The sequence below is a fragment of the Ranitomeya imitator genome, chromosome 3 (genome assembly GCF_032444005.1).
Source record: "Ranitomeya imitator isolate aRanImi1 chromosome 3, aRanImi1.pri, whole genome shotgun sequence".
In the NCBI taxonomy this organism is placed as follows: Eukaryota; Metazoa; Chordata; class Amphibia; order Anura; family Dendrobatidae; genus Ranitomeya; species Ranitomeya imitator.
In genome coordinates this window covers 23,972,096-23,996,340 of record NC_091284.1, presented here as the reverse complement: position 1 = coordinate 23,996,340, position 24,245 = coordinate 23,972,096, and the positions used below count along the sequence as shown (strand labels likewise).

Below are 24,245 nucleotides of genomic sequence, written 5' to 3'. Positions count from 1 at the left end.
AATGATTTGGCTAAACGGTCTTGTAGGGAGCTGATTAAGGATATCAAATTCGATATCCTGAGGTTCTGGGTCATGTTTCCAAAAGTGTTGTTGGTGTGGTCCGACATCATTCCCCGTAAAAGATGGAGAGGTGCTAGATCACACGAGGGGGTGAACTGGGCCCGGATTAAAATAAACAGGGCCATATCTCGGTTTATGGTGAGGAATGGCGCGTTGGCCGTGAGACATGTGGACTTGGAATCGGGTCAAGGAGCTTACTGGAGAGCTGATGGCGTGCACCTGAACGCGGTGGGTAATGATATGTGGTGTTTGGCTATCCGTAGTGGCATTGAATTAAGCTTGAAGGTGTGGAGGGACATGAATGGCTAAGGTGTCAGGCCATTCGTGTTCGTGGCGGGGGTGGAGGTCCTCGAAGTCGGTGGAAATGGTAAATCGTGGTTCAATGGGGTGGGGATCTTGAGAGGTCCTGGACACCCCATGAGAGAATTTAACAAGGCGCGGTACGGTTATTCCGCGTGAGGTGGATTTATGGACCCCTGGCATGGGGGTGGGTTCGGTGGACCAGGATTGGTTGTTATCTATCCCTGAGCTGGTGCTTTACGGCTGGGGGTAAGACTCATCCTGGGCTGAACATTGTGGAGTTTTTGGGATACTGAGTTTTTTATAACTTTGGGGCTTCGAGGACCGCCCCTCCTATTCTGGGTTGTCATAAAAGTTCTGTTATCTTTTATTTAATAAAATGGCTGCTGTGGCCAATTAAATCCAACATATGTCTCCGTCTGCTGTTTTGAGTACGTTAGAAGTTTATTCTTTAGATTGTTAAGAGATCTGTTTAAGGGGGTTGGGGTAATTTTTTCCAGGTCACGGAACTCACGTATACCCTATGTCATGTATAATACCCCAGAGCTGCACTCCCTATTCTGCTGGTGGAGTCACTGTGTACATACATTACATTACTGATCCTGAGTTACCTCCTGTATTATACCCCAGAGCTGCACTCACTATTCTGCTGGTGCAGTCACTGTGTACATACATTACATTACTGATCCTGAGTAACATCCTGTATTATACTCCAGAGCTGCACTCACTATTCTGCTGGTGGAGTCACTGTGTACATACATTACATTGCAGATCCTGAGTCACATCCTGTATTATACCCCAGAGCTGCACTCACTATTCTGCTGGTGCACCCACTGTGTACATACATTACATTACTGATCCTGAGTTACATCCTGTATTATACTGCAGAGCTGCACTCACTATTCTGCTGCTGCAGTCACTGTGTACATACATTACATTACTATCCCTGAGTTACATCCTGTATTATACTCCAGAGCTGCACTCACTATTCTGCTGGTGCAGTCACTGTGCACATACATTACATTACTTATCCTGAGTTACATCCTGTATTATACCCCAGAGCTGCACTCACTATTCTGCTGGTGCAGTCACTGTGTACATACATTACATTACTGATCCTGAGTTACATCCTGTATTATACTCCAGAGCTGCACTCACTATTCTGCTGGTGCAGTCACTGTGTACATACATTACATTACTGATCCTGAGTTACATCCTGTATTATACTCCAGAGCTGCACTCACTATTCTGCTGGTGCAGTCACTGTGTACATACATTACATTACTGATCCTGAGTTACATCCTGTATTATACTCCAGAGCTGCACTCACTATTCTGCTGGTGCAGTCACTGTGTACATACATTACATTACTATCCCTGAGTTACATCCTGTATTATACTCCAGAGCTGCGCTCACTATTCTGCTGGTGCAGTCACTGTGTACATACATTACATTACTGATCCTGAGTTACATCCTGTATTATACTCCAGAGCTGCGCTCACTATTCTGCTGGTGCAGTCACTGTGTACATACATTACATTACTGATCCTGAGTTACATCCTGTATTATACTCCAGAGCTGCACTCACTATTCTGCTGGTGCAGTCACTGTGTACATACATTACATTACTATCCCTGAGCTACATCCTGTATTATACTCCAGAGCTGCACTCACTATTCTGCTGGTGCAGTCACTGTGTACATACATTACATTACTGATCCCGAGTTACATCCTGTATTATACCCCAGAGCTGCACTCACTATTCTGCTGGTGCAGTCACTGTGTACATACATTACATTACTGATCCTGAGTTACATCCTGTATTATACTCCAGAGCTGCACTCACTATTCTGCTGGTGCAGTCACTGTGTACATACATTACATTACTGATCCTGAGTTACATCCTGTATTATACTCCAGAGCTGCACTCACTATTCTGCTGGTGCAGTCACTGTGTACATACATTACATTACTGATCCTGAGTTACATCCTGTATTATACTCCAGAGCTGCACTCACTATTCTGCTGGTGCAGTCACTGTGTACATACATTACATTACTATCCCTGAGTTACATCCTGTATTATACTCCAGAGCTGCACTCACTATTCTGCTGGTGCAGTCACTGTGTACATACATTACATTACTGATCCCGAGTTACATCCTGTATTATACCCCAGAGCTGCACTCACTATTCTGCTGGTGCAGTCACTGTGTACATACATTACATTACTATCCCTGAGTTACATCCTGTATTATACTCCAGAGCTGCGCTCACTATTCTGCTGGTGCAGTCACTGTGTACATACATTATATTACTGATCCTGAGTTACATCCTGTATTATACTCCAGAGCTGCACTCACTATTCTGCTGGTGCAGTCACTGTGTACATACATTACATTACTGATCCTGAGTTACATCCTGTATTATACTCCAGAGCTGCACTCACTATTCTGCTGGTGCAGTCACTGTGTACATACATTACATTACTGATCCTGAGTTACATCCTGTATTATACTCCAGAGCTGCACTCACTATTCTGCTGGTGCAGTCACTGTGAACATACATTACATTACTGATCCTGAGTTTCATCCTGTATTATACCCCAGAGCTGCGCTCACTATTCTGCTGGTGCAGTCACTGTGTACATACATTACATTACTGATCCTGAGTTACCTCCTGTATTATACTCCAGAGCTGCACTCACTATTCTGCTGGTGCAGTCACTGTGTACATACATTACATTACTGATCCTGAGTTACCTCCTGTATTATACTCCAGAGCTGCACTCACTATTCTGCTGGTGCAGTCACTGTGTACATACATTACATTACTGATCCTGAGTTACATTCTGTATTATACTGCAGAGCTGCACTCACTATTCTGCTGGTGCAGTCACTGTGTACATACATTACATTACTGATCCTGAGTTACATCCTGTATTATACTCCAGAGCTGCACTCACTATTCTGCTGGTGCAGTCACTGTGTACATACATTACATTACTGATCCTGAGTTACATCCTGTATCTCTTTTTATTATAAAAGTACCAAACAAAACTTACAGGCAAAGCTTACAGACAAACTCAAAACAAATTATTTACAATCCCCAAAAAGTCCAATGTCCAGCAGATTTATACAAACAAAATGTTCCTCCATTTCATTAATACCCCCAGCAAGGGAAGAGACCTTAACCTATATCCTTTTTCCCCCTCATACACACATACCCACGCATTCATCCCTAGAAAAATAAACAAGTCGGCCAACTGCCCTAAACAAAGTAAATAGGCCACCTGGCCGAACTTAATCATATATTTTTAAATTTTATATATAGTAACATAGTAACATAGTTAGTAAGGCCGAAAAAAGACATTTGTCCATCCAGTTCAGCCTATATTCCATCATAATAAATACCCAGATCTACGTCCTTCTACAGAACCTAATAATTGTATGATACAATATTGTTCTGCTCCAGGAAGACATCCAGGCCTCTCTTGAACCCCTCGACTGAGTTCGCCATCACCACCTCCTCAGGCAAGCAATTCCAGATTCTCACTGCCCTAACAGTAAAGAATCCTCTTCTATGTTGGTGGAAAAACCTTCTCTCTTCCAGACGCAAAGAATGCCCCCTTGTGCCCGTCACCTTCCTTGGTATAAACAGATCCTCAGCGAGATATTTGTATTGTCCCCTTATATACTTATACATGGTTATTAGATCGCCCCTCAGTCGTCTTTTTTCTAGACTAAATAATCCTAATTTCGCTAATCTATCTGGGTATTGTAGTTCTCCCATCCCCTTTATTAATTTTGTTGCCCTCCTTTGTACTCTCTCTAGTTCCATTATATCCTTCCTGAGCACCGGTGCCCAAAACTGGACACAGTACTCCATGTGCGGTCTAACTAGGGATTTGTACAGAGGCAGTATAATGCTCTCATCATGTGTATCCAGACCTCTTTTAATGCACCCCATGATCCTGTTTGCCTTGGCAGCTGCTGCCTGGCACTGGCTGCTCCAGGTAAGTTTATCATTAACTAGGATCCCCAAGTCCTTCTCCCTGTCAGATTTACCCAGTGGTTTCCCGTTCAGTGTGTAATGGTGATATTGATTCCCTCTTCCCATGTGTATAACCTTACATTTATCATTGTTAAACCTCATCTGCCACCTTTCAGCCCAAGTTTCCAACTTATCCAGATCCATCTGTAGCAGAATACTATCTTCTCTTGTATTAACTGCTTTACATAGTTTTGTATCATCTGCAAATATCGATATTTTACTGTGTAAACCTTCTACCAGATCATTAATGAATATGTTGAAGAGAACAGGTCCCAATACCGACCCCTGCGGTACCCCACTGGTCACAGCGACCCAGTTAGAGACTATACCATTTATAACCACCCTCTGCTTTCTATCACTAAGCCAGTTACTAACCCATTTACACACATTTTCCCCCAGACCAAGCATTCTCATTTTGTGTACCAACCTCATGTGCGGCACGGTATCAAACGCTTTGGAAAAATCGAGATATACCACGTCCAATGACTCACCGTGGTCCAGTCTATAGCTTACCTCTTCATAAAAACTGATTAGATTGGTTTGACAGGAGCGATTTCTCATAAACCCATGCTGATATGGAGTTAAACAGTTATTCTCATTGAGATAATCCAGAATAACATCCCTCAGAAACCCTTCAAATATTTTACCAACAATAGAGGTTAGACTTACTGGCCTATAATTTCCAGGTTCACTTTTAGAGCCCTTTTTGAATATTGGCACCACATTTGCTATGCGCCAGTCCTGCGGAACAGACCCTGTCGCTATAGAGTCACTAAAAATAAGAAATAATGGTTCATCTATTACATTACTTAGTTCTCTTAGTACTCGTGGGTGTATGCCATCCGGACCCGGAGATTTATCTATTTTAATCTTATTTAGCCGGTTTCGCACCTCTTCTTGGGTTAGATTGGTGACCCTTAATATAGGGTTTTCATTGTTTCTTGGGATTTCACCTAGCATTTCATATATATATATTTTTTTTTTTTTCCTCCTAAACTATACCACCACCATTCCCCCAAAGGTCCCACGAAAGTTTGTGGCCTATCACACCAGGTCCCACGAGAGTTTGTGGCCTATCACACCAGGTCCCACCAAAGTTTGTGGCCTTTCCTATACAGCAAGGTCCATAAAAGTTTATGGCCTTTTTTTCCTCTTCTTGGCATCCCGCCGGACGTCCATTCTCCAAAACCCATTCCCCCACCCCCCAAGAAACCCCCCACCCCACCTAAACTAAATCCCCCTACACGCATCATAATACACATGTAACATATATATACAACCTTATAATAACATATCAATAATAACATAATAATAATAACCAGTACACACCTTAACCATGACCAAAGAACAGGCCCAAGTTCAATGCTTGCAAGCCCTATACCCAGGTTACCAATTACAAAACAAAAATCTGTAAGTGAGGGTTACAGCCCACCACCAGGAACTGGAGACCAGAGAGGCTCTCACCCTAATCTACCGCACATCACCCTGACCCTCCCTAACAACACAAAAGAGAAAATCCTGTCCCTATAGCCCTACCAATCTCACCCTACCTGCCCCTATCTGTCCCTCACTGACCCTCACTACCAACCTAATACTAACTACCTGTCCCTAAAGACTGTCCCTATCTGTCCCTCCCTGTCCCTACACATCTATCTGACCCTACAAAATAAAGATAAAAGGATAAAACTCAACCCTATCACAGGCACACAGAACCTAATTCTCCCTAGGGCACATTAAAGGAGAAACCCCTCCATAGAAGAGAGGCCCTCCCTGCACCCAGCCTCTCAAACTCCAGCAAGCGCACTTTTGCCAGGTCACCCAGGATGTTCCTAATCACCTCTTCCCTGGGGAGGACTTTCCGCTGAGTAGACACTAGACACCGTGCATTCCACGTGTGGAACCTAGTTACTAAACTAACTAAGAAAACAGTGCCCCGATCTCGGCCACCAAGGGACCTGAATGCCCCATAGGCCCACTCTGCATAGGAAAGGCCTGCCAGCCTGGGCCAGCCAATGGAAGCACCCACCCTGCTATAGACCTCTGTATTAAAGGGACACCGAAGCAGGAAATGCTCCATGCTTTCAAGCATGCCGCCACACTCCTCGCGGGGACAATCCCGGTCATCAGAGCGTCTGCACTTCAGGTTGTCCCTCACATACAGCTTCCCATGGAAGCAGCGCCAAGCCAAGTCCCAAAACTTCAAGGGGATCCGCTTAGAGTTCAATAACCCGAGCCCCACCTCCAGATCCCAGCTTGGGCAATCCCTGAGCGCCAGGGGCTTCTGAAAGTGGGTCAACAGGACCCTATTGTCAAGAAACCTTCTCAACATGGTCCTGATCTCCCACACTCCCAGACCCCACCGACGGATCACCTTCAGAACTGGGGTAGCATAAGCCGGAAGATGCCCATGAGGTGTACGAAGGTCCTTCACCTGCCCTCCTGTCTCCCATTCCTGGAAGAAAGGCCGAAACCACCCCCTACAGGAGAATACCCACAGAGGAGCCCTCTCTAACCAGAGGTTGGCGATGTTTGCCTTAAGAAAGGTGTTTACTAGAAACACCACTGGGTTGACCATACCCAACCCTCCTAGTCTCCTCGTGCGGTACGTGACCTCCCTCTTGATTAGGTTCAGCCTATTTCCCCATAATAATTGGAAAAACAGGCTGTAAACCCGTGTCCAAAGAGGCTCTGGCAAGATGCAGACGCTGCCCAGATATATTAGCAAAGGAAGCAAATAGCCCTTGGCAAGACTAACCCTTTCCCTTAGGGTCAAAGACCAACCCTTCCACTGATTCACCTTCTGAGCGGCAATCTTAAGTCTGCCCTCCCAGTTTTGCTGGGGATAGTCCCCCGGGCCCAAACTGATGCCTAATATTTTTGCTCTGGCCTGAGGCCCTGGAAGGGTGTCCGGGAGATCAAAACTTGGATCTCCCCCTCCCAGCCAGAGACTCTCACACTTGTCCCGGTTGATCATGGATCCGGATGCCACCGAGTAGCGTTCAACCTCAGACATCACCCAATCTGCCTCCTCTCTCGAGGATACAAAAAGGGAAACATCGTCAGCGTACGCCACTACCCTCAAGGCGGCCTCAGGATCCGCCTGGTCCATCCTGACTCCCACCAACGGTCCACGCTCCACCCTCCTTAAAAGGGGGTCGATCGCAAACACGTATAACAGTGGGCTCAGAGGACAGCCCTGGCGGACACCAGACCTCACCTCAAAAGGGTGTCCGACCCAACCGTTCACTAGCGGAAAAGTCTCTGCCCCATTGTATAAAACTCTCAACCAATCAACAAACCTCCCAGGCAGACCATATCTCAGAAGGACGGACCAGAGGTACTCATGGTTAACCCGGTCAAAGGCCTTCGCCTGATCTAAGGACAGCAAGTACCCCTTCCAGTGACCCGCCCTGCCCTGCTCCACTGCCTCCCGGACACCGAGCACAGCACTAAATGTACTGCGGCCTGGAACAGAGCAGTGCTGGGCCCCCGAAAGGAGCCGGGGCGCAAACTGCACCAACCGATTAAAAAGCACCTTTGCCAGAACCTTTCGGTCCGTATTGAGAAGCGCTATGGGACGCCAATTCTCAATACGGGACGAGTCTTTACCCTTTGACAGGATAATCAGGGCTGACTTCCTCATTGAACTGGGCAGAATGTCCGAGGAGAGACACTCATTAAACATCTCAGTCAAGAGGGGGACCAAAGAGTCCCTAAAAGTCTTGTAGAACTCGGATGTTAAGCCATCCGGACCGGGCGACTTTTTGGGCCGGAGCCCATCAATCGCCCGTCTCACTTCCTCTTCCCTGATTGCTTCTGTCAAAACATGAAGAGAGGGGTCATCCCCTGGCTCAGGGATGGTTTCAGTCAGGAAAGCCGACATCTCATCTCGATCAGGATCCCTCCTCCCCAAGAGGTGCAAGTAGAAGGATCTGACCACCTCCAGAATCCCCGATTTGGATCTGTTCAGGGACCCCGTACTGTCAATCAGTCCTCTCACCATCTTACAATTCACTGACAACCTGCAGTTTCTGTAAGGGTCGGGTGAGCGGTACCTCCCGAAATCCCTCTCAAAAACCAAGGATGTGTGCCTATCATACTGGCACCCCTTGAGCAAGGTCTTCACCCTGGAGATTTCCTCTCGGTCCCCTCCAGTCGAGACGAGCTGCTCGAGTTTCCTCCCCAGCTCCCGATACAGGCGGTACCTGTTCAGGCCCCTGAGGCTCGAGAGCTGACGGAAGAACCCCGCGACCCTTCTTTTGAAGATCTCCCACCACTCAGACTTACTGCTACAAAGACCCAAGAGAGGTACCTGGCTCTGAAGAAATTCCTCAAAGGACTGTCTTACTTCCGCCTCTTCCAGAAGGGACGAATTCAGCTTCCATAGGCCTCTCCCCATGCGGGGGGTCTCTGTAACATTCAAAGTAAAGAAAATGAAACAGTGATCGGAGAACTCCACCTCAACAGCGGACACTGCAGAAGAGACGGCTTCCTCCTTTAAAAAAAACCTGTCTATCCTAGACCTACTGCTTCCCCTAAAAAAGGTGAAACCCCCGTGACCTGGGGTGTGCCGGATGTGGACATCCACCAGGCGAGCTTCGCTTACTATGCTATTCAAGGCTACGCTATCATAAGCCAGCCGGTCTCCGGGGCCTCCCCTATCACGGAGTCTGGTTACAGTATTAAAATCCCCACCGAAGACCACCTGCCGGCTTGTAAAAAGATAGGGCTTGATCCTCAGGAAGAGACATTTACGGTCCCACTTAGATTGCGGGCCATAGATATTGATGAGCCGAAGCTCCTGTCCCCTCATGAAGACGTCAAGGACCAAACATCTCCCCATTTCTACCTCAATCACCCGTCTGCATTCCACCTCCGCGGTCTTAAAAAGGACCGCTACCCCGCTATACGGCTCGGCCGCAAGAGACCAGTATGAGGGCCCACTCCTCCATTCCCTCTTTGCTTTGTAGATGGACCCCAGGTCCGTTAGTCTGGTCTCCTGCAAAAATAAAATATCAGCCTCAACCCGGGTGAAAAAATCAAAGGCCGTAAATCTAGCCGTATCTGACTTTATGCTGGCGACATTAATTGACGCCAGAGTCAACGGGGTAGGTTCCGCCATCATGGGTGATTGAGTTAGATGGCCTGTTTTTTAACCGTACCCCCTGATTTCCTCTTCCCCTCTGAGGAGGAGCCCGATTCACCCCTCCTCTTTAAAGACACCGAGGTGTCCATATCCTCCTTTACAGTACAGGACTTCCCAGAAATAGATTCCTCGCCCCTGGACCCCGAGGTAGTCCCCCCCCCAGAGGAGTGTGAATCCCCCGGAGGACAGACCTCACCATTCCCCGAAGGCACCCCAGATGTTGCGTCCGGCCCCTCACCCCCGACCTCCGACACAGCAGAGTCATCGAGGGCTTGGAACCGATTGGAGAGGGGGATCAGAGGGGAGTCGGTGAGCCCTTCCGTAGGCACCCCAGTGGCCAGGGGGGGGGGGCTTAGATTTTTTAGCCTTGTTCTTCTTCTTCTTCCGACTCTTACCGGTACGATTGTCACCCGTTTTTTTAGGCTGCTCCACCACCTCTTCATCCAGACTTTCATACTGGGAAGAGTTATCAGAAGCAGCCAACTCCTCCCTCTCCATCCTCCGGATCTCCTCGCTCACCGCCTTCTCCCCCAGGGCCTCAGAGGCTTCGGCTGCCGCGTCCAGGCTGGGGGCAGTCATCACCCCAGTTGCCTGAGGCTTATCCTGCCCCCTACCCTTACGGCGCCTCACCTGTTGCCACTGGTGGGCAGATGTACCAGCCTCGCCTTTCCTCACTGACCCCTCAGCTCCCCTCAAGCCTCCACCCTCAGCCCCAGCAGAAGCTGCACCACCAGGGACCCCCCCGGGGCTCCCCCCTGCCGGGCCAGAGATGGTGCTGGAAAAGGAACGGGGGCAGCGGCTATACGGGTGACCTAGGTCACCACACAGGTGACACCTAATGTCACCACAGGCTGCGGCAAGATGGCCTACCCCGCCACACAAGGCACATTTCTGCACCTTGCAGCCTGCGCTGAAGTGGCGGGGATCACCGCACCTGTGGCAGACCTTCGGTTGCCCCTGGTAGAAGATCTGGATTCTGTCCCTCCCCAGAAATGCTGAGGAGGGGATGTGGGTGACCGTACCTCCTGAAACCTTCAACTTTACCATGAAGGTCCAGCCCCCTGACCAAATGCCAAACTCGTCCCTATTTTTCTTAGGGACCTCGGTGACTTCCCCATAACGGGAAAGCCACGTCATTATGTCGACCCCAGAGAGTGACTCGTTACCTGTCAGAACGGTCACCCTCTTTACACTATTTTGACGAGACACCGCCTGCACGGCAAAGTCTCGCCAGCCGGGCTCCCCCTTTGCCAGTTCAAAATTCGACCAGAAAAGCTCCAAGCCCTCCGGCCGAACAAAACTGACATCGAAGAAGGAGGTGCCAAACAGATGAATCAGGGCAAAGATGTCCGTTGCCCTGAAGTCCATCTTCAGAAGGAGCTCCACAACCCTCGCTCTTGGCGGGCACGCTTCACTGCCCCTCCACCGAAGACGGACCACATTCCACCTGGCCACCCCCTGCCCGGCTGTCGGGAGGGACCAAACCGTTTCCCCTTCCCTTTTATCTTGGAAGGCAGCCAGGCCGTGTCTATCCAGCCAAAAGGCCAAGTCCACCACTCTTCCCTCTACTTCGATCGTCTGTTCTCCCTTTTTGAGGGCCTCCAGGAAACGGCGCCGCAAGACGCTATCCCTGAGGTCCAGAGGCGAGGAAACCCCTTGATTAGGCCCCGAGGCTCCAGCCACCACCCCCGAATAACTCAGAGGACCTGTGGCCGGGGGGGCAGATGGACCGACCCCCTCCCCCCTTCTCCCACTACCATCAGACACCGTACTCACACTTGCCACGATATTCACACTTGCCACCTCAGACGCACTACCACTCGCATCCTCAACCACAGACACTTCCATACCCACACCCTCCTCATCCACTCCATCAGTCACCCCACTCTCACTCACATGCACACTGGGGTCAGTATTATTTTGCCTCACCTTTTGGGTATTTCCAGGTTTTGTTTTCCCACTGCTACCGCCACCTACTGGTGGCATCTTCCCTGCTGGGGGGTTTGGAACACACAGTGCTACTGTCCCTTTAAGAGTCCTGCTGCCATTGGTTTTAAGCAGCACTGTCTTACCTTCCACCACAGCAGGCACAGAGCTTCCTCCCTCACTGGCAGGTAGGAAGTCAGGAGCAGACCCGCCTCCAGCTCCATCCTGCCTTGTGGCCAGAGCCCCCACCGCAGGTAAGCCCCCCGACACAGGGGACCCCGCCAGGCAGGCGCCCTTGCTGCTATCTGCTGCAGCTGCAGTTCCTGCACCATTGCTGACCGCAGCTAAGACCATTTTTTTTTCTTTCGCTTGGGAAGCCACGACCCCAGCCTCCAGCCGCACAGCACAGCTATCCAAAGCTGCTCCTACATGGGCAGCGGGTGCCGAGGAGGCCACGCCCCCTGAGACCGGCCGCAGCGGGACCCCCAGAGCCGACCCAGAGCTGGATCCACCCCCAGGAATCCCCCCAGCGGTACCAGTCCCCCGAGGCACAGCACCCCCCACCACCACACCCTGGGCCACAAACAGCCTGGCCACAGCAACTCCAGCGGATGGCCCCAGGCTAGGCCACTCCCCCTCAGCATCCACCAGCGGCGGTGCCCCCAATGCAGGAGACCCCGACTTCACCGCAGACCCCGCCAGGGGAGCTTCCACCATTTTCTTTTTATGAGCCTGTTCAGCCGGAGCCGCAGGCCCCTCACCCTTTACTTTACTAGGTGCCTGGGTCCCCAGAAGCGATCCAGCTTTAACGGATCCGTAAGTGGGGGACCCGGACACCCCAGCGCTCACCGCCGGAGATGCGGTCCCGGCTGTCACTCTCCTGCCCACCACTGGGCCGCCCTCCACATCATGCTCCATATCAGACACATCACTACCCCCTCCGTTACCACAAACAGAGGCAGCGCCCTGCGTGTCATGGCCTGTAATCTCCCCGCTCCCTCGCTGCGGACCCACAACAGAGGCCGAGCCGGGGTGGGTAGCGGGTGCCGCACAGCGGGACCGGGGGGCCCCAGAGAGGGGGACATACACAAATTTCTGCACAGTAGATGTTTTCTGCTTATTCCTCTTCTTAGCCTTTCTCTTCATCCCCCTCCTGGTTGCCTCGTCCTCGCAGATCTCATCCCCGAACCTCAGCTGGTTAAAACGGACCGGGGACTCGATCTGCCGGATCTGCTGCATGACGAGGCAGCCCCCCTCACTGCTACTACTCCCACCATCCTCATCCTCCCCTTCGCTCCCGCTGTCCCCTGAAGGGCCAGAATCTGATGGGAGAGCCACCTGCTCGGGGGCTATCCCGCTATGCGACGCCTGGAGATCTCTTACCAGGCCACCAGGCGGTGGGTAGGGCATGACCTCCTCCTCGCATTCCTCTTCCTCATCATCCTCCTCCACCACCTCCTCCACCACCTGGCCGGAGCTCCGTGACCCCTCCAGAGCCCCACCGGCCATGGCTCTGAACCGGTCATCGTTCTCCAGCTTTTCACGGAAGGCCCCGCTACCATCCAGGATCTCACATCTCCGGCTTTCCAGGTCTTGTATGGATTTCTTGATCTTCTTGACCGCGGCGGATAGCTCGGCCTTCTTATTGCCGGAGGCCCTGTCAGACCTCTCCTTAGCTACCCTCAACTCCCCCCAGAGGGATTTTAGCTTCCTTGAGGCGTCCTCATACTCGCAGAGGTGCGCATGGACGCGGGAACCATAGACCAGGGCGGATTCTCTAGCCGCCTTGGTGCCCCAACCAAGAGGCACCGCTGCAGCACCCCTGCTCGTACTCGGCCTACCTCCGGGGGAAGGAGCCGCCGCGGCCTCAGGGGTCCTACGGGTCTTCATGTTGGATCCTTGGCCAGATCTTGTGGCCCTAGCCGGAGTTGGAGTCCTCCCACCCCCCGCCGACTTGGACCGGGAGGTGGGAGCCGGGGGCCCAGCCCCGGAGGCCAGTCCCAAAATGAGCCTTCTTTCCTGGGAAGGGGGCAGACAAAAAGTCCTGGATGGAAAACTTTACCTCCCTTCCCAGGAGCTCTCTCTAGGCAGCACACAGAGCACACGGCAAACAGGCTCCGCCTCTTCCTGTATGACACTCCAGAGCTGCACTCACTATTCTGCTGGTGCAATCACTGTGTACATACATTACATTACTGATCCTGAGTTACATCCTGTATTATACCGCAGAGCTGCACTCACTATTCTGCTGGTGCAGTCACTGTGTACATACATTACATTACTATCCCTGAGTTACATCCTGTATTATACTCCAGAGCTGCACTCACTATTCTGCTGGTGCAGTCACTGTGTACATACATTACATTACTATCCCTGAGTTACCTCCTGTATTATACTCCAGAGCTGCGCTCACTATTCTGCTGGTGCAGTCACTGTGTACATACATTACATTACTGATCCTGAGTTACCTCCTGTATTATACCCCAGAGCTGCACTCACTATTCTGCTGGTGCAGTCACTGTGTTCATACATTACATTACTGATCCCGAGTTACATCCTGTATTATACCCCAGAGCTGCACTCACTATTCTGCTGGTGCAGTCACTGTGTACATACATTACATTACTGATCCTGAGTTACATCCTGTATTATACTCCAGAGCTGCACTCACTATTCTGCTGGTGCAGTCAATGTGTACATACATTACATTACTGATCCCGAGTTACATCCTGTATTATACCCCAGAGCTGCACTCACTATTCTGCTGGTGCAGTCACTGTGTACATACATTACATTACTATCCCTGAGTTACATCCTGTATTATACCCCAGAGCTGCACTCACTATTCTGCTGGTGCAGTCACTGTGTACATACATTACATTACTGATCCTGAGTTACATCCTGTATTATACTCCAGAGCTGCACTCACTATTCTGCTGGTGCAGTCACTGTGTACATACATTACATTACTGATCCTGAGTTACATCCTGTATTATACCCCAGAGCTGCACTCACTATTCTGCTGGTGCAGTCACTGTGTACATACATTACATTACTGATCCTGAGTTACATCCTGTATTATACTCCAGAGCTGCACTCACTATTCTGCTGGTGCAGTCACTGTGTACATACATTACATTACTGATCCTGAGTTACATCCTGTATTATACTCCAGAGCTGCACTCACTATTCTGCTGGTGCAGTCACTGTGTACATACATTACATTGCTGATCCTGAGTTACCTCCTGTATTATACTCCAGAGCTGCACTCACTATTCTGCTGGTGCAGTCACTGTGTACATACATTACATTACTGATCCTGAGTTACCTCCTGTATTATACTCCAGAGCTGCACTCACTATTCTGCTGGTGCAGTCACTGTGTACATACATTACATTACTGATCCTGAGTTACATCCTGTATTATACCCCAGAGCTGCACTCACTATTCTGCTGGTGCAGTCACTGTGTACATACATTACATTACTGATCCTGAGTTACATCCTGTATTATACTCCAGAGCTGCACTCACTATTCTGCTGGTGCAGTCACTGTGTACATACATTACATTACTGATCCTGAGTTACATCCTGTATTATACTCCAGAGCTGCACTCACTATTCTGCTGGTGCAGTCACTGTGTACATACATTACATTACTGATCCTGAGTTACATCCTGTATTATACTCCAGAGCTGCACTCACTATTCTGCTGGTGCAGTCACTGTGTAAATACATTACATTACTGATCCTGAGTTACATCCTGTATTATACCCCACAGCTGCACTCACTATTCTGCTGGTGCAGTCACTGTGTACATACATTACATTACTGATCGTGAGTTACATCCTGTATTATACTCCAGAGCTGCACTCACTATTCTGCTGGTGCAGTCACTGTGTAAATACATTACATTACTGATCCTGAGTTACATCCTGTATTATACTCCAGAGCTGCACTCACTATTCTGCTGGTGCAGTCACTGTGTACATACATTACATTACTGATCGTGAGTTACATCCTGTATTATACTCCAGAGCTGCACTCACTATTCTGCTGGTGCAGTCACTGTGTAAATACATTACATTACTGATCCTGAGTTACATCCTGTATTATACCCCACAGCTGCACTCACTATTCTGCTGGTGCAGTCACTGTGTACATACATTACATTACTGATCCTGAGTTACATCCTGTATTATACTCCAGAGCTGCACTCACTATTCTGCTGGTGCAGTCACTGTGTAAATACATTACATTACTGATCCTGAGTTACATCCTGTATTATACTCCAGAGCTGCACTCACTATTCTGCTGGTGCAGTCACTGTGTAAATACATTACATTACTGATCCTGAGTTACATCCTGTATTATACCCCACAGCTGCACTCACTATTCTGCTGGTGCAGTCACTGTGTAAATACATTACATTACTGATCCTGAGTTACATCCTGTATTATACCCCAGAGCTGCACTCACTATTCTGCTGGTGCAGTCACTGTGTACATACATTACATTACTGATCCTGAGTTATCTCCTGTATTATACTCCAGAGCTGCACTCACTATTCTGCTGGTGCAGTCACTGTATACATACATTACATTACTGATCCTGAGTTACATCCTGTATTATACCCCAGAGCTGCACTCACTATTCTGCTGGTGCAGTCACTGTGTACATACATTACATTACTGATCCTGAGTTATCTCCTGTATTATACTCCAGAGCTGCACTCACTATTCTGCTGGTGGAGTCACTGTGTACATACATTACATTACTGATCCTGAGTTACATCCTGTATTATACCCCAGAGCTGCACTCACTATTCTGCTGGTGGAGTCACTGTGTACATACATTACATTACTGATCCTGAGTTACATCCTGTATTATACTCCAGAGCTGAATTCATAAATATGCAGGCTGTTTGTTCGGTGTATACATATATCTTCACTGGTGATTGTCATTACTCGTCCTAATAACATGTTATCTATATAGTATACAGGAGGACGTTTCTTGTTATGAGACCTCAATGTCGCTGATCACCTGATTCTGCCCTGTAATATGTATAATGGTTTGGATTTAGCTTGCAGGGATTACAGAGAGTTTCTGCAGATCCATAGAGAGTCTTTGGCCAGTTCATGCCGGGAGCCCTGGAATTGGTGTCATGTCCCATCAAGTGTACTCTGCTTATCTGAAGGACAGGCTGGAAAAATGCTTCTATGCTACCAGTGCCGAGACACTAATGCTGCAGACCTCCAGCAGCTGCTGGACTGTGACATCACTTCATACACAATCTCTCAAATTCCAGTCTCTCGGAATGAAGGACAAGGCTAGAAATGACTGCAAGTGCAAGATAAATATTTAAGGGCCACTAAACTGCAACACTCAAAATACCTGTGTGGTTATAATATAAAGTAACATAGAAAAGAGAAATTCCAGTCAGAACCACAGTGTCATCAGAGCTGCACTTATCATTACTAGGGCAGAATGTGTGTATGCTACATGAAATATTTAGTATAATACTGCCCCTATGTACAAGAACATAACTATAATACTGCACCTATGTACAAGAATATAACTACTATAATACTGCCCCTATCTACAATAATATAACTACTATAATACTGCCCTTATGTACAAGAACATAACTACTATAATACTGCTACTATGTACAAGAATATAACTACTATAATACTGCCCCTATGTACAGCAATATAACTACTATAATACTGCCCCTATGTACAAGAACATAACTACTATAATACTGCCCCATGTACAACAACATAACTACTATAATACTGCTACTATGTACAAGAATATAACTACTATAATACTGCTCCTATGTACAAGAATATAACTACTATAATACTGTCCCTATGTAGAAGAATATAACTACTATAATACTGCTCCTATGTACAAGAATATAACTACTTTAATACTGTCCCTATGTACAAGAATATGACTACTATAATACTGCCCGTATATACAAGAATATAACTACTATAATACTGCTCCTATGTACAAGAATATAACTACTATAATACTGCTCCTATGTACAAGAATATAACTACTATAATACTGCTCCCTATGTACAAGAATATAACTACTATAATACTGCTCCTATGTACAAGAATATAACTACTTTAATACTGTCCCTATGTACAAGAATATTACTAGTATAATACTGCCCGTATATACAAGAATATAACTACTATAATACTGCTCCTATGTACAAGAATATAACTACTATAATACTGCTCCCTATGTACAAGAATATAACTACTATAATACTGCTCCTATGTACAGGAATATAACTACTATAATACTGCTCCTATGTACAAGAATATAACTACTATAATACTGTCCCCTATGTACAAGAATATAACTACTATAATACTGCTCCTATATACAAGAATATAACTACTATAATACTGCTCCTATGTACAAGAATATAACTACTATAATACTGTCCCCTATGTACAAGATTATAACTACTATAATACTGTCCCCTATGTACAAGAATATAACTACTATAATACTGCTCCTATATACAAGAATATAACTACTATAATACTGCTCCTATATACAAGAATATAACTACTATAATACTGCTCCTATGTACAAGAATATAACTACTATAATACTGCTCCTATGTACAAGAATATAACTACTATAATACTGTCCCCTATGTACAAGAATATAACTACTATAATACTGCTCCTATATACAGGAATATAACTACTATAATACTGCTCCTATGTACAAGAATATAACTACTATAATACTGTCCCCTATGTACAAGAATATAACTACTATAATACTGTCCCCTATGTACAAGAATATAACTACTATAATACTGCTCCTATATACAAGAATATAACTACTATAATACTGCTCCTATATACAAGAATATAACTACTATAATACTGCTCCTATGTACAAGAATATAACTACTATAATACTGCTCCTATGTACAAGAATATAACTACTATAATACTGCCCGTATATACAAGAATATAACTACTATAATACTGCTCCTATGTACAAGAATATAACTACTATAATACTGCTCCCTATGTACAAGAATATAACTACTATAATACTGCTCCTATGTACAAGAATATAACTACTATAATACTGCTCCTATGTACAAGAATATAACTACTATAATACTGTCCCCTATGTACAAGAATATAACTACTATAATACTGCTCCTATATACAAGAATATAACTACTATAATACTGCTCCTATGTACAAGAATATAACTACTATAATACTGTCCCCTATGTACAAGAATATAACTACTATAATACTGTCCCCTATGTACAAGAATATAACTACTATAATACTGCTCCTATATACAAGAATATAACTACTATAATACTGCTCCTATATACAAGAATATAACTACTATAATACTGCTCCTATGTACAAGAATATAACTACTATAATACTGCTCCCTATGTACAAGAATATAACTACTATAATACTGCTCCTATGTACAAGAATATAACTACTATAATACTGCTCCTATGTACAAGAATATAACTACTATAATACTGTCCCCTATGTACAAGAATATAACTACTATAATACTGCTCCTATATACAAGAATATAACTACTATAATACTGCTCCTATGTACAAGAATATAACTACTATAATACTGTCCCCTATGTACAAGAATATAACTACTATAATACTGTCCCCTATGTACAAGAATATAACTACTATAATACTGCTCCTATATACAAGAATATAACTACTATAATACTGCTCCTATATACAAGAATATAACTACTATAATACTGCTCCTATGTACAAGAATATAACTACTATAATACTGTCCCCTATGTACAAGAATATAACTACTATAATACTGCTCCTATATACAAGAATATAACTACTATAATACTGCTCCTATGTACAAGAATATAACTACTATAATACTGTCCCCTATGTACAAGAATATAACTACTATAATACTGCTCCTATGTACAAGAATATAACTACTATAATACTGCTCCTATGTACAAGAATATAACTACTATAATACTGCTCCTATGTACAAGAATATAACTACTATAATACTGCTCCTATGTACAAGAATATAACTACTATAATACTGCTCCCTATGTACAAGAATATAACTACTATAATACTGCTCCTATGTACAGGAATATAACTACTATAATACTGCTCCTATGTACAAGAATATAACTACTATAATACTGTCCCCTATGTACAAGAATATAACTACTATAATACTGCTCCTATATACAAGAATATAACTACTATAATACTGCTCCTATGTACAAGAATATAACTACTATAATACTGTCCCCTATGTACAAGATTATAACTACTATAATACTGTCCCCTATGTACAAGAATATAACTACTATAATACTGCTCCTATATACAAGAATATAACTACTATAATACTGCTCCTATATACAAGAATATAACTACTATAATACTGCTCCTATGTACAAGAATATAACTACTATAATACTGCTCCTATGTACAAGAATATAACTACTATAATACTGTCCCCTATGTACAAGAATATAACTACTATAATACTGCTCCTATATACAGGAATATAACTACTATAATACTGCTCCTATGTACAAGAATATAACTACTATAATACTGTCCCCTATGTACAAGAATATAACTACTATAATACTGTCCCCTATGTACAAGAATATAACTACTATAATACTGCTCCTATATACAAGAATATAACTACTATAATACTGCTCCTATATACAAGAATATAACTACTATAATACTGCTCCTATGTACAAGAATATAACTACTATAATACTGCTCCTATGTACAAGAATATAACTACTATAATACTGCCCGTATATACAAGAATATAACTACTATAATACTGCTCCTATGTACAAGAATATAACTACTATAATACTGCTCCCTATGTACAAGAATATAACTACTATAATACTGCTCCTATGTACAAGAATATAACTACTATAATACTGCTCCTATGTACAAGAATATAACTACTATAATACTGTCCCCTATGTACAAGAATATAACTACTATAATACTGCTCCTATATACAAGAATATAACTACTATAATACTGCTCCTATGTACAAGAATATAACTACTATAATACTGTCCCCTATGTACAAGAATATAACTACTATAATACTGTCCCCTATGTACAAGAATATAACTACTATAATACTGCTCCTATATACAAGAATATAACTACTATAATACTGCTCCTATATACAAGAATATAACTACTATAATACTGCTCCTATGTACAAGAATATAACTACTATAATACTGCTCCCTATGTACAAGAATATAACTACTATAATACTGCTCCTATGTACAAGAATATAACTACTATAATACTGCTCCTATGTACAAGAATATAACTACTATAATACTGTCCCCTATGTACAAGAATATAACTACTATAATACTGCTCCTATATACAAGAATATAACTACTATAATACTGCTCCTATGTACAAGAATATAACTACTATAATACTGTCCCCTATGTACAAGAATATAACTACTATAATACTGCTCCCTATGTACAAGAATATAACTACTATAATACTGCTCCTATGTACAAGAATATAACTACTATAATACTGCTCCTATGTACAAGAATATAACTACTATAATACTGTCCCCTATGTACAAGAATATAACTACTATAATACTGCTCCTATATACAAGAATATAACTACTATAATACTGCTCCTATATACAAGAATATAACTACTATAATACTGCTCCTATGTACAAGAATATAACTACTATAATACTGTCCCCTATGTACAAGAATATAACTACTATAATACTGCTCCTATATACAAGAATATAACTACTATAATACTGCTCCTATGTACAAGAATATAACTACTATAATACTGTCCCCTATGTACAAGAATATAACTACTATAATACTGCTCCTATGTACAAGAATATAACTACTATAATACTGCTCCTATGTACAAGAATATAACTACTATAATACTGCTCCTATGTACAAGAATATAACTACTATAATACTGCTCCTATGTACAAGAATATAACTACTATAATACTGCCCCTATGTACAACGTTTTCGCTGTAATACTTATACTATTGTTTGACTTCATAACAACAATTAGAGTATGATATTATTATGATATACTATTAGTGAAGCTTCTCCTTGTCTTCTCCTCAGGACGCTGTCTCATGCTCGGTGGAGGGAGATCAATTATCCCAAATACAGAATGTCATCCAGGAGTTGCCTTCATCGCATTACAGGTAGGTTAAGTAACGCGCGAGTTCTCATCATTAATCACTCCCAGTTATTGCTGTATTCTGGATTTTAGGTGACACCTCTGCACAGATTCTGATCATCTTTACTCCATCTATAGTGACTATAATATGTGACTGATAGATCTGTCCGTGTTGGTTTCGCGCGCGGTTCTGACCCGCTCCTCTGATCCCAGCTTATTGGTGTCAGCCTCAGAGCAGTGATGGATTTAGTGTTTGTTAGTAGATCGTTGTGAATGGAGACGTCACCGGCCTCACGAATATCCGGTGTCTGTATCCCAGGACGCCTGTCTGCGGTCGTATATACAATCAGTGCACGACGTCTGCTCGAGCGCGCCAATATAATATGTTACTAATAGTGACGATGTAACAATAGTCATATATTCAATCATGTGCTCATAATACACAGATCATTTAATGGGGTCTTGCCGTGGGCTACCTGGCGGAGGGCTAGGATTCCGCATCCTGTAACCAGTGAACCGTTAGCGTTCTCATAGTCCCTTCCTCCAGTTTTAGTAATAAACCCCTGATATAGTTACAGTTTGCCCTTTGACCCGCTAGCTTTGTTTTCTGTGGTTTTCTCAAATTTGACGTATAAATGTAAAAATAAACCGTTTTACATGACATTTTTGTTATTTAACTATTTTATTAACCCAGGCCATTCCCTAACCCTATCCCTAACACCATCCCTATCCCCACCCTATCTTTAGCCCTATCCCCAACCCTATCACATATCCCTATCCCTAACTCTATCCCTATACCCAACCCTATCTGTAACCCTATCTTCAACTGTATCCCCAACCCTATCACTAACCCTGTCTCCAACCGTATCCCCAATCCTATCCCCAATCCTATCCCTAACCCTATCCCCAACCCTATCCCTATCCCAACCGTATCCCCAACTCTATTCCCAACCCTATCCCTAACCCTATCCCAACCGTATACCCAACCGTATCCCCAACTATATCCTCAACTCTACCCCAACCCTATCCCTAACCCTATCCCAATAGTATCCCCAACTCTATCCCTAACCCTATCCCTATCCCAGCCGTATCCCCAACCGTATCCGCAACTCTATCCCCAACTCTATCCCCAATCCTATCCCTAATCCTATCCCCAATCCTATCTGTAACCCGATCTTCAACTGTATCCCCAACCCTATCACTAACACTGTCTCCAACCGTATGCCCAACCTTATCCTCAATCCTATCCCGAATCCTATTCCCTAATTCTATCCCCAACCGTATCTCCAACCCTATCCCAGCCGTATCCTCAACCCTATTCCTATACCTAGCCCTATCCCCAACCCTATCCCCAACCCTATCCCTAACCCTATCCCTAACTCTATCCCTAATCCCATCCCCAACCCTATCCCCAACCGTGTCCCCAACCGTATCCCCAACCCTTTCCCCAACCCTATCCCCAACCGTGTCCTCAACCGTATCCCCAACCTTATCCCTAACCCTATCCCCAACCCTATCCCTAACCCTAATCCCATCCCTAACCCTATCCCCAACTGTGTCCCCAACCTTATCCCCAACCGTATCCCCAACCCTATCCCCAACCCTATCCTCAACCCTATCCCCAACCCTATCCCCAACCGTGTCCTCAACCGTATCCCCAACCCTATCCCTAACCCTATCCCCAACTAAACCCGATCCTATCCCCAACCCTATCCTCAACCCTATCCCCAACCCTATCCCCAACCTTATCCCCAACCTTATCCCCAACCGTATCCCCAACCCTATCCCCAACCCTATCCCCAACTAAACCCGATCCTATCCACAACCCTATCACTAACCCTATCCCCAATACTATTCTTAACACTATCCTATTTAAAGGAGTATTCCCATCTTCAAGATCCTATCCCAATAGATCCTATCCCAATATGTAGTGGGTGCAATAATAATAATATTAGCAAATACCTCCAATTAGAAATGATTCGCTATGTCTCTTTCCTCACGTGCATTAACCCAGTATATAGTAATATTATTTGGACGCTATATGTATCTGTACACTGTATGGCGGTATTAATTTCTATGTATGAGCACTGAGGATCCTTTTTCTCCAGGGGACATTATTTTGTGCATGTTTATGCTTTTGATTTCCCCTTTTTGAGCGCGGCAGCATCTGTCCCAGATGTGACTGTTTACGCGCTCTCCAGTTTATTGCACAACAGACCGCAGGCCGCGGATTACAGCGCGATGCATCCACTTCCACATGACTAAGATGCTCAGTAAATGTCAGATTTCTTCTGTATCATTCTCATCTGACCCCTCCAGTTCCAGGAATTTGTCTCACAAAATTCTAATTAATGTAATATTATAAATGATGACGAAGAGGGAAATGAAATAAAGTGGGAGATTTACGGTCTGGGAAACTCTGTAATGTTTTTTTTATCACAAGCCATCTCTAGTGACAGGGACTTGTGATCAGAGTTG

General features: G+C 44.9%; 1 protein-coding gene across 1 annotated transcript in view; it reads left to right on the top strand.

The window, feature by feature from the left end:
- ARHGAP31 (Rho GTPase activating protein 31) overlaps positions 1-24,245 on the top strand; it is a 230,986-nt gene that overhangs the window by 151,884 nt on the left and 54,857 nt on the right. Inside the window, exon 4 of the mRNA XM_069760572.1 lies at positions 21,710-21,792. Coding sequence (XP_069616673.1) covers positions 21,710-21,792 — 83 coding nt within the window. The remainder of the gene's footprint in view (positions 1-21,709; positions 21,793-24,245) is intronic.